The sequence below is a fragment of the Ornithodoros turicata genome, chromosome 6 (genome assembly GCF_037126465.1).
Source record: "Ornithodoros turicata isolate Travis chromosome 6, ASM3712646v1, whole genome shotgun sequence".
Classification (NCBI taxonomy): domain Eukaryota; kingdom Metazoa; phylum Arthropoda; class Arachnida; order Ixodida; family Argasidae; genus Ornithodoros; species Ornithodoros turicata.
Window position 1 is genome coordinate 47,268,197 of NC_088206.1, and position 12,488 is coordinate 47,280,684.

The 12,488-nt window shown below is 43.8% G+C and overlaps 1 protein-coding gene across 1 annotated transcript in view; it reads left to right on the forward strand.

The window, feature by feature from the left end:
- Positions 1-12,488, forward strand: part of LOC135396622 (proteasome activator complex subunit 4-like) — a 120,123-nt gene that overhangs the window by 43,494 nt on the left and 64,141 nt on the right. The window contains exon 18 of the mRNA XM_064627687.1: positions 6,135-6,356. Within this exon, the coding sequence (XP_064483757.1) occupies positions 6,135-6,356 (222 nt within the window). The remainder of the gene's footprint in view (positions 1-6,134; positions 6,357-12,488) is intronic.

The window sequence follows — 12,488 nt, forward strand, 5'->3', positions numbered from 1 at the left end:
CAGAACTGACTATGATCAGATCGCTGAGGTTCACGATGAGCCGCCACACGTGCCATTATTTACTGAGGTCCTGGCTTCCATTCATGTGGTGCAGGACTTCAGAGAGCCAAACGGTGCGCACAACCAGGCTCTGACAGCTCCCCATAGAGCCCATAGTTTGAGATAATTCACACAACACTTTGCACATAACCAATGAAATTGCAACATTAGACACATTATGCATACCAGTCTGCCAATCAGGAGCCTTCGTGTTTGGCTTGCTTTTCGGCAAGCCTGGCCAGCGTTGGGGGATCCGAAATCTTGGGTTTGATTTGGTTGCGATTAACGGCTTCATTATGAGCAGGCTTTGAATTTAAATTGAATCACACTTTTGCTCAGGGATTTGGATTTGGTTGGAATCATGTTTTTGCCCGAACACTGCAACAACAGTTTTGCATGCTGCTTACATCAGTTGACAGCCTATACTTCATGCGCGGAAAGAAAAAAAAAAACTTATCCTCATCTTATCCTTCCACCTATTTCTGCGGTACGATATCATTATGCTGCTCCCCCTTCTCTATTTCACATAGTACGTAGTTCTTTTTGTGTGTTTACATTGTACATATTGCACACCAAGAAATGTATCACTTGATGGCATTCCATGCGTGACCAGGATTGGAATTCATGCGCCAGCTGTGCTGTCTGGGTGTTTCCTCTGGGTTTTCCTCAGACGCTTTAAGACAAATATCAGCACAGTTCCCGATGAAGTCTGCCCAGGATACGCTATCCCCCCCTGCGATAGTCGTGACGCTGCCCGCCTGAGCGTTGCCGACTACACCAAGTAGTTCAATCACCACCACCACCACCACCACCATATCTCATGGCAGGTGTACTGTGCGAAGACCAGCAACAAGGAAGTAATCAATAAGCATGGTGTCTCCCGCAGCACAATATTTGTCCTGCAATCAAGTTCCCATTTCTTTTTGCCACAATATACAGGGTGTTTGCTCTAATGTGTCCAGAAATTATTTAAGGTGAGCGATAAAAGAAAAGCAAGTGGTACTTTTCTGCTACTTGAGTAAGTATGAAGTCTGCCCAGGATACGCTATCCCCCTCTGCGATAGTCGTGACGCTGCCCGCCTGAGCGTTGCCGACTACACCAAGTAGTTCAATCACCACCACCACCACCACCACCGTATCTCATGGCAGGTGTACTGTGCGAAGACCAGCAACAAGGAAGTAATCAATAAGCATGGTGTCTCCCGCAGCACAATATTTGTCCTGCAATCAAGTTCCCATTTCTTTTTGCCACAATATACAGGGTGTTTGCTCTAATGTGTCCAGAAATTATTTAAGGTGAGCGATAAAAGAAAAGCAAGTGGTACTTTTCTGCTACTTGAGTAAGAAACAAGTACTGCTTCGCTAGTAGCACCTGTTTCTTAGTCAAGTAGCTGAAAAATAGCGCTCATTTCTCTTTTATCGCTCGCTTTAACTAAAATTTCTGGACACGTTAGAGCAAACACCCTGTATACTCATGTAGCTCCACTGAATTTCCTAGATGTCCTCCATGTTTCGCCTTTGTTTCTTAGTTATGCAACTGTTAGGAATTCGATATTCTGTGTAAAAATCCGAGCTTGGAAAACTATTGTGAATTCTAAAACCATTCCACAGATGTACAGCAGTGTTAATTCCTCTTCCGTATTTGCGATGGATTTGGAAATTCCGGATTTCAAAAGGGATTTGATTTCGTGTGCTGAAAATGAATCCAGATTTAAAATGGTTTGATGTACGATAAATTTAAATCCTGACTTCATTTGGATTTGATTTAGTGTCTTCTCCAAAATGCAGATTTTATTTAAATCCGATTCGTTTCCTCAAATCCCCAACACTGGATCTACTTCCACTGGTTTTCACGCCTGCCGCCATTATTCGGTATTCAAAATGGCTAAAAGAGACATTTATTTGACACAGAGTACCGATTCAAAGATCTGATACTTGTGTGTACTGTGCATACAAAGCCCACTGCGTTGTGCTTGCTGACACACTGTAACCAAGTTTGAACTTGAAGCAAAACGAACACACTGTTCAGTTCCTAATAATGAGCCAGTCTCACGGGTGCATACCATTTCATGATGAGCATCTTCTTTCGTTGCTCGCAGTGCATCATACGTTGCAGCGAAATGGGAAGCGCTTGTGTCACACGTAATCCTGTGTCTGTTATCACTCCTCGAAATGCGACAGCGCTCAAACGTGTTCTTCACGCTCCAACTCATGACAGCATTCCAGTTCTGCACTTGATAGACTCTTCGTAGGAGAATAGTTATGTCGAGAAGCAGCACAACACGTGTAGAATCATTTTAACGCACAAATGATCCTGCAAACACATTTCTACAAACAGTACTGTCAGCTGACAAAGGGGCTCATTATTTCATTCCCCACATCACCATCAGCAATGGGGCAGAGCATTGCCCCTGGTGATGAAGCTCCCCATTTACCATCATTAATAAAGTTGTTGTTGTTGTCAGCTGCCACCACCAGAACATGGAAAACAGGTAGATGCCGTGTGGCCGTGCTACTTCGAAATGGCTGATACGCTGCACGTGCGATTTCAAAGTATTGTCGACCAGTCAGAGCATGCACAACCTCCCAGCCAATGGGCGTATGACATTGTGTCTAGACGCAGTGGTACATTTTCTACTGCCGCGATGGCGGAGAGCTGAGGAGGACTCATGGATTTCATATCCCATCTTGAAAAAATGCTAACTTGCGACGCAAATTACAGAATGTGGCAAACAAAAGTGAGTGAGTTTTTTTTGTTTTTTGTTCTGAATGTCAGTGAACGCACCTTCATGTCAATAAATGTAGAAAGGTCAACCGTGTATTTGACGCAAACAAGGAGGGTTGGTGTGGTGTAGCAGTTAGCATAACTGACCGGAGATCAGAAGGCCCAGGTTCGATTCCTGGCGTCAGCACCTCTTTTTCTTGAGTTGTTTGAATTCGTGTATTTGAGTTCACTTAATTCGAAAGCCCGCTTATTCAAAGTTTTTTTGCGGACTGAGGGACTTCGAATGAACGAGGTTTTACTGTAGAGTCCTCTTGGTGTTAGGATTCAACTCTCCACAATTCGCTGCAGGCTTGCTGTCGCTGCGAGCCATTTAAAGGTGTTGCGACACTTTCTCTGATGTGTTGAAGCATAATAGATATGCATCATACTCATTATGAGAACACCGTGGTAAAAAGAATTTTTCCTCTCGCTAGATTGGTTCAGAAAATAGGCGCAGCCACAAAACGACGACCCACGGTGTGACCTCACGGACCCTCCTCCCCCATTTGGCTCGGGAGATGCGCGTTTTCTCTCGGTGCTCCTGTGTGACGTCACCGATGTCGCTTCTTCGAGTCCGTTTTTCTCCGTACCTGCTCACGTCATGGACCTGAAAACTTGAATATGGGATGATGTCGGGTGATAGAATAGTTTTTCGTGTTTAGTAGGAAAGCTGGAAACCAACTGTCACAACACCTTTAACGGTTCCACTGACTCCCTCACATGAGCCTTTGCCACGAGATTTGCACGATAACTCCAATAAGTGTCAATGCCGAAGTCATCCTTGTGGTGGCACATATCACAGAAGCTTTTCTTATGTTTATACTGGGTAGCACATCCGTCTGTGAAGTAATGCCCCTTGGAGGGAAGAAAAGATACTGTCTTGCACATGTCAAATAGTAGTTTTTTGTTTGTTTGTTTAGTTTCTTAGGAGCACATAGAGGAAGCACTCTACAATCGAATCACACAATGGTGCTATCTTTATTTGGACTGACACATTCCAAAAACCCAGTTTGAAAATTTCCAAACATGCAAAACGTTTGTTTTTAAGTGTGGCTAGTGCGGAAGGAACTGCTCCGAGAAAATAAAAGGAAACAGTTTTGTGTACACCTAAAACATCACGCAGCATGAGACCATATTTATTTTACCCATGAATTCTAAAAGCAAGGCGGTCAAGAATGACAAACATAGTGAAAATTGCGTCCATTGTGTGCTCTATTAGAGGGTGAAGGGGAAGTCTGTTTTGGCATGAGGTGTACAGGGTAGAGTGTTGCATCTTCCGATAACATGAAAATCACATTTAGAAGGTTATAGAATTATGCAAGGACCAATTAATCGCCAAAATGTAAGGTACACTTTTCTCACTCGGCACAGTGTTTCAAGCACTTTCAAATATTGAAGAAAATATATTTCGAACAGAGACATTCGAAACTACTCTGCCCTAGAGGCGCTGTACCTGCACAATTTTGTAAAAATAAAATATCTGTGATGGTGTTTGGATCATTTGGTGTGGAATGACACTGGTGTGAACGATACTTACAGGTGTAGTGTTTTGTTTTCTTAGGCTATTTTTATAAATTTGTCATGGCAGACCAGAAATATAAATGCAAAGATAAAGGGTAAATGGTGGATCTGAATGATGACATGAATTTTGAAAATTCTGGAAGCAGTGTGATGTCTAACTATAGGAAACAGCATAAAAGCATAGTGTGTTGCTCATTGTTACCCGTACTTATCATACTGCATATCTTGGTAAAGTACAAAAAGAAAGGCCAAGATGATAAACCTAGCACTGATGCTCAGTTTACGTATCATTGCACAGTGTCCAGTTGTAGGCTCAGGTTATGAAGTAAGTGTTGTATCCATCCCTCTTTAGTTCTTTGCAGGGTGTCGAACCGCAAAAAATACGGGTTCGGTTCGGGTTCGCGTTGCTTTGATTTTGTTCCGGTTCAGCCACGCCAAAAATCGAACCGGTTCGCGAACCGGTTCAACGCTTCAATTTTATATGTTCCATAAAACTGCTTTTATCAGGAAATGCGTGGCTAATAGCTTACTGTTGTTGTCTGCATTGACGTTTTTAGCGGTCAGGTACTCCCTTTAGCGAGAGAAAGGAGAAATGGACGAACACTTATTGTAAATGGAGTCCACGCTGATGAAGCGGTGTAGTCCTGCTACTTTCTGTTCCCCAAATCTCTTTTTTCACACGCACGGTGCCAGCAAGATACACTTAAAGGAAGCCTAATAAACAGCATTACATAGACGGCGGTACTTGCCGGCAGACTGCATTCGCAGCGTGAATCGCTATGAAACCGTACTGAAGCATGTCGAAAATAAGCCTGCCAACCTTACTGTGTCCGAGTTTTCAGCAGTGTACTGGTTAATCCACAACACAAAGGCAATGTGTCACGACACAATTGCACTACCAATAAGCAGAACTGCATTTACTTTTCAAACCACGACCAATTAAACAGGCACCGTTCTGCGTATGCTCCTTCTCCACTTCTCATGTTTCTGTCTTGTTTAATTTTTACTGCTCACGTGTAAAGGGAAATGTTGGGCGCTTACTTACTCACATATTCATCGTATAGAGCTACATAGCTGGCCTACTCCATTCCTGTTTCATTCGTCCGCGTGGCGCCTCGTCTCTGAAGAGTAGATGCCGCAGCGCGTGCGTGGGGCGCTAGCCGCGGAGCTCACAAGGACAACTGCACTTCAGCGTGTTAAAAAGACGCTTAAAAAGTATACTTACTATACGTCCTCGTTTGACTACTAGGTGAAAATTTCTAAAATCTATGATATGGGCGCGTGATGATGATACCAATATGTCTTTGTTCGGGGATTGAAAGGAACTCTTATGCTGACTTCTTTTATGTCCGAACCGTTTTGTTGCGAACCAGTTACCGCTATTATTTTTTACGGTTCTGCACTAGTTCAGGCTCAACAGTGTCATGAAAATTTCGGTTCGGGTTCGGTTCCGACAAAAATAATGGTTCAGGTACGGTTTTCAGTTCGGGTTTGGGTTTGGTTCGACACCCTGGTTCTTTCGCCTCAAATACTGCTGCATTCTTTGATAAAGATACTGCCTTCAGTTATGTTTGTCTATGTAAATGTGAGAGTAACTGAGGAATATGCGAGCGAGGATGTGTAGTGGATATACTGACATGTGTGTCCTTGTGTCCTTGAGCTACAGTCACAGTGTGTTAATAAGAAGGTTGCTAACATCGTGTATTGGTAGCATCTCTGATCAGCAATTGCAGGGTGTGGGCCTGCAATGATTTTTTTATCCTCTTAGTGTGCTGCTACCAGATCATTGATTCACTTTTGGTGTTGTCAGATGGTGCTGTGCAGTGGAGAGCCACTCCTGCAACACCTGGAATTGCTGTGCAAAGTTCTACGGCGGACGCTGCATCTATCCTCACGTCAGGGTTACCTGCTGGCGGGTACCCTCCTGTCTCACCTTCTACGTGCCCTGACGCTTGTCTACCCACAGGATTTTCGCAGTACGCATCTTACCTGGGATCAGTGCAAGGACCTCACCACCTACTTGCCCATAAGAGTGAGCCACATTTGCCCGAGGCACTTTCCCTTCCCCCATTCCACACTTTGACACCATCACTATGAATTTCAAAAACCTTCCATCTGCAATGTGAATGAGAAGAGAATTGTCTAAGGACTAATGAAATGACTAATTTTCCCCATGAGAACAGTTCGGTCAGTGTGATAAGCCATTGAACTGCTCTCGTGCACTGTGAGCAGACCTGCACAAAATACTGTCAAACTCCTTTATAACGAAACTCAAGAGACCATGAAAAAAATTTGTTGCAAAAGTAAATTCGTTGAAGAGGGTGTATACCGAATTCATGTAGTACAAAATCATATAAATCTATGAGTAGGGATAGGCATAGTGTTGAGGTTGTCTGGTCAGCTTTGTCTTGGATAACTTCTCCTAAACACACATAAGAAAACAAAAAAAAAATTGTCTCTATTTCATGTACCAACTTCTTATACCTCCGTATTATGTATTATACCAGCTCTTATCTACTGCATCGCGACTGTGGCATTAGTCTGGCAAAAATGGGCTGATGTCTCCAAAATGTGTGAGAATGAGGTCTTACTTGTTTCTGGAGCCCGAAATAGCATCAAGCTAGTTGTATCTGAACATGAGGCAAAGCAGTCGGATCTCTTTGTTTACAACATTGCTTCGCGAATACAATGACTGGTGTCGCCAGCATCGCGCTGTGTATGTAGTTTGTGTTTCAGTATGCTTCCACTACATAGCATGGGCAAAACTGCTGAGAAACAGGGTGTCTTTTGATGTAGTACAATACGCATAACTGTAGTCCTTCCCAACGTCACATTTTTTTCTCGTCCACCGTCAGTCGCTTTGAGCACAGAAATCTTCTCTCCTAGCATGTTGCATGACGTCACGTGGTGCAAGTGCGTGTGTGTGTGTTAATCGGGACAAGCTTTTTAGGGGAAAGCTAGTCATCATCAAAAGCGGGTTGCTTTAACGATCCTTTGGAAAGCAAGTTTGCTCAAAATGGTGAAGGGGAACAAACGGACGTGAAAGCAAATGAACTCTGTGTTGCACAGGCAACAGTGTCAGTTTCTGCAAAGAATGGGGAGGGCATTGAAGACACAATTGCCGATGATAAAAGTGGCAAAAGGAAAAAGCCAAAAACAAAGCTGTGAAACAAGCATAACAAAATTCCATAACAAGGGTTTTAATTGGGGGTGTGCAAATATTTCAGTTCTCAAATTCGAATAGAATATTAATCACTCGAAGTGTTTGATTTGCGAATTGAATATCTAAGATTTCGTTTTCCGACTATTTCACTATTGCACGAATATGAATGACACCACCAAGGAATTGGCTTCACCTGATGCTTCCCTGCATGAGGTGAAGCCTGCCTTACGAAATCACTCGTGCTGCAGAACCAACAGAATACAGGCGGACAGTTGTTGTTTGGCGTGAGATAACGTTAGCCCAAGTTTATTGTGTGTACTTCGCCTGAGGAGGAGGAGGCGTCCCTCCCACGTACCCTTTTGTGGTGCCGATGGGAAATTTTGATTTGATCTGGGAGGTTGCCTTAAAAAAGTTCAGACTCTTAGATAATGCCTGCAGCCCAGGAACAAAGGGGTGCCTTAAAGACATCTCTTACGTTCAAAATTTCAGCAATGCAACATCCTCAGGCGAGACACACACACTAAAGCAAAGAAGCTAAAGAATGTTCATAGCAAAGCTAAGGCAGGACACCAATTTGTTTGTTTCACAAGTGACCTGTGGATGTTCAGAAACTATTACAGCTTCATCTGTGTAACATGCCACAGCATGGCATCAAATTTTGAAATCAAGATAATTGCCCCAGTAAGCGTAGACCCAGCTGAAAAGCGGGAAACACTATCATGCAAAATGAAAGTGTAGGGACTTCCCAGAGAAGATTTAGATGTCTTGTTTGAGACAGTTAATGGCAGAAAAATTACACTAAAGCCAAGGGCTACAAATTGCAAACTTTTAGTGCAAAAGGCACGTATCGTAAAATTTGCACAAATGTTCAATATTCAGGATTTTTTTCCTGATTCGATTCGACTTCAAATACTCGGATTCGAACACCCCTAGTTTTAATCCAGTACGAGTAATTTTTCAGTGATTACATTTTTTGTTCTTGACCCAATAAACCTTTCATTCATTTTTACTGCCTTGAATCATTCTTACTGCATTCATTTTTTGCTGTCTTAGGGTTGTAAAAATGAATGGTAGGTTTACTGGGCCAAGAACAAAAATTGTTATCACAAAAAAACGTTTCGTTCACTACCATGTGCTATTTAGAGGGCTACTACCGTTGAAAACATGGAAATTACTTGGATTGTGGATCAAATAATATTCGAGCAGTACAGTAACTTTGAAACACCAAATGTGCAGCAAATGTGATGTGGGTGAAGGCCTGAACAGTCAACTTATGGGCCTACGTTATAGCGGCAAATCTGCTAGCGACAGCGTGCTTTCCTGTGGATGACGTCATGTGAATAAGCCCTATACAGTTGAACCTCGTTATAGCAAAGTCTTACGGGAACTACGAATTAGTTCACTAAATCCAATATTAGTTGTATCAGTACAACACAGGAAAGCCACTGTCATATTGTATTGTGATATAGGTAATGTCGCGATTTGGACAATAAAGGAACAACCAGAAACAGCACCGAAAACATTGAACTGCGAACACATGTTCCCCTCCGACGCTGTGCGGTGCTCCAGAAAAAAGTCTTTCACTATGCGTATCATAACCATGTCCTCGGAGTTCAATGGATGATGTTTTTTGCGATCGTTGTCGGCACTTTCGCTTTCAGTGTCACTGGCTACGCACTACGCACTGCTTTGCGTGCTGTATACCTTTGAAGGATCGCAGTGTTTTCGATCTTCCAGTGACGACCAGCGACGACAAGCTTTCGTTTGTTGCTGTCGCTGGTTGTAATGTCATAACAGTTGGGGGAACATAGCCAAAAGGAACCAGAAAGTGAGTGAGAATGGTGTCGCTGTCAGAACCTCTAGTATCTGGAACGGGGAGGTTGAGGTCGAGAAGGAGGGGGAAAGGGCAGGCTTGTGTACCCGATGGAGTCATAGCACGAGGTCGTTCGCCTGTTTCCAACTGCCCTGCACGAAGCCTAATCCGCTGGGCGGGTCTAGGACATTTCGGTGCGGACTTTTCGGTGCAAAGCGGGGGATCACTGCAACGTCGGTTCCGGGAAAAATGGTCCTGGGAATGGCTGCCACGATGTCGAAATATCATAATAAAACAAAGGAAAAAGGGCAGCTTGGCATCAAAAGTAGTGTTTGTTAAGGAATTTGGTTTACATACAGAAGGACGTGCTTTATGTATTTTTTGTGTACCATTATAGATTTAAGACCTGATCTGCATGTGATCGTGATCTGTCGTGGCTTTTAAACTTTTGGGGAATTTTCTTTTTTAATATTTTGCGCCCCATGTTCTAGGCGGTGCTGTACAGATATTCTTTTTTTTTTTTAATTTCTTTTTTCAAGAGTAGATGAAGAATTGCTTTGTCATTTTGTGGTGAGTATTATCTCGAAGAGGGTATCTTCAAGGTACGGATATGATGCAATTTGAATTCCATTTGTTGAGGACGTGCCGGTTATAGCTTTGGTGTAAGCATTTGATTAGACGTTATTCCCCTTCTATCCCCAAAAGTAACAAGTTACCATGTCCTGTTCCTGTGTTTTCATTTCGATAAAAACTCTGCACCTTCCCGTGCCCTTCAAGTTTGCATAAGTGGAACAAAAGTCTTCAAGCATGGAAAAAGACGTTTTATCACATTATGGCCATCCCGTGACGAACTATGTTAAAAATAATGCGGTCCGCAGTAAAGGAAACCTATACAAAACAAATAATAATTTGAGCGACAAAAGTTACACGTTTAATGCGCTCCGCCATGCACTACGCATAGGTTCAGTCAGTCAGCTCTTGCTCTCGAGTTAAGAAAACAAAAGATTGAGGTTAAACCGCAGAAGCAGTACATAATTGTCAACCACGTAATTTGTTATTTGAAATCATTTTATCGTTTTAAGTCACCGCAATAATTTTATGGCTAGCGAGTCTAACAGCTTTTGGAGGGGCACCACGGTAATATTATGTTGTTGTTTAGGTCTTGAAAATACGCGGCCATCCCCGAGGAAAAATTATGTAGGACTACAAGGGGAATGACATCTAATCAAATGCTTCCACCCAAGATATAACCGGCACGTCCTCAACAAATGGAATTCAAATTGCATAGTATCCCCACCTTGAAGATACCCTTTTTGAGGTAATCACTACAAAATGACACAGCAATTATTCATCTACTCTTGAGAAAAGAAATAAAATTAATATCTGTACAGCACCGACCGGAACGTGGGGCGCAAAATATTAAAAAAGAAGGTTCCCAAAAAGTTTAAAAGCCACGAGAGACCACGAACACATGCAGATCAGGTCTTAAATCTATAATAATACACAAAAAATACATAAAGCACATTCTTCTCTATGTAAACCAAATTCCTTGACAACACTACTTTTGATGCCAAGTCGCCCTCTTCCCTTTGTTTTGTTACGATATGTCGACATCGTGACAGCCATTCCCGAGACCATTTTTCCGGGACACCTCAGCAACGTTTTGCACCGAAACTTCCGTGCACCTTGTTAGCGTGCTTAGAACGTTTTAATTAAGGAAACGGTACAACCACGTGTGAGCTCCACAAGATGCTACCAGGAAGTCAGAAAACCCGAGAAAGACTAAGAAGAGTTCATGACGATGGTGATCGCACCGCTCGCCGTTGTTGATGCCGATGTGCCTCAATGCCTGACACGCCCCTCCGTTAGTGTGGCCTGTCCACAGGTCACATGAGGTTAGCGCGGTTGCCTGTTTCGGGGCGCCTGTCGTCGACATTTTCGTCACTACGAGAAAGTCCGAAGTCCAAAACAGGGGATTCTTCAAACAAAGAGTCGTCTAGTTCGACAGTGGTGATGTGCCGATGCAAGTACCGGCGAAGTTGTTCCGTATTTACAGTCTTTACAGCTGACCTTGTGTTAAAAGGCATCATTCGCTTGACCACTGCCGTGTTCGTGCCAGGCAGCTCTGTAATTTCGAAGGGTCCTTCGTAGCGATTGTCCAGGGTTGTTGATCGGGCACCCACAGACACGTAGACGATGTCACCGACTTCGAAGTGTGGTGAAATCCTGCTCGAATCGTAACAGTGTTTCCATGCTTGCTGACTTAATTCAACACTGGACTTTGCTTGAGCTCGGCTCTGGGCTAGTCGGTGGAGCCACTCTGCCTCAGTGATGTCCTCCTCTACGGATCCAATATTCATATTCGCCTGGGAGCCTCGGGTTGTATCCGTGCATCAGCCAAAACGGGCTGTAGTTCGAAGACTTTTGTTTGCACACGTTAACTGCAAACGCTGCATCCGGCAGGAGTGCCGGCCATTCGTGATGGTCCTGCACTATCTTGCGGAGGACCTGTTTCAAAGTGCCCACCATTTGCTCAACGAGTCCATTGGACTGTGGCCAGTAAGGTGGTGAATTTAGGTGGACGATTCCAAGCCTCTTGTGTAACGACGAGACTCTATGGTTTACGAACCCTCGTGCCTGGTCTGTCATGACGATCTCCGGTACTCCAAAGCGTGGAATACATCGCTTCGTAAGGAACTCCACATAATATGTCGCCGCCGTACTTGGAACGGGTACTGCGTCGATATACCTCGTTGCGTGGTCGATGCAAAGTAGCACGTGGGAGTAACCATCCTTCACAACGAGTGGTCCGAAGTGATCCAAGGAAATCACCGTGTTCGGAACCACTGGCACGTCTCTGGGTGCTAAGCAACCCTCTGGGCGGACTGTTCGAGCGTTGCTTCTTTGGCATGTGCTGGACGAACGCACAAAACGACTGACATCTTTCGCCATCGAAGGCCACCAGTATTTGCGACGCACCAAGTCTTTCGTCTTCTCAACGTCCATGTGGCCCATCTGTTCGTGGCACAGCCGCAAGACTGTTTCGCGTAATGCCGCTGGCACGACGATGCGTGGCGACGAAATCCCTTTCGTGGTGACGATCTTGGTGAGTACAAAAGTGGAACAAAAGTCTTCAAGCATGGAAAAAGACGTTTTATCACATTATGGCCATCCCGTGACGAACTATG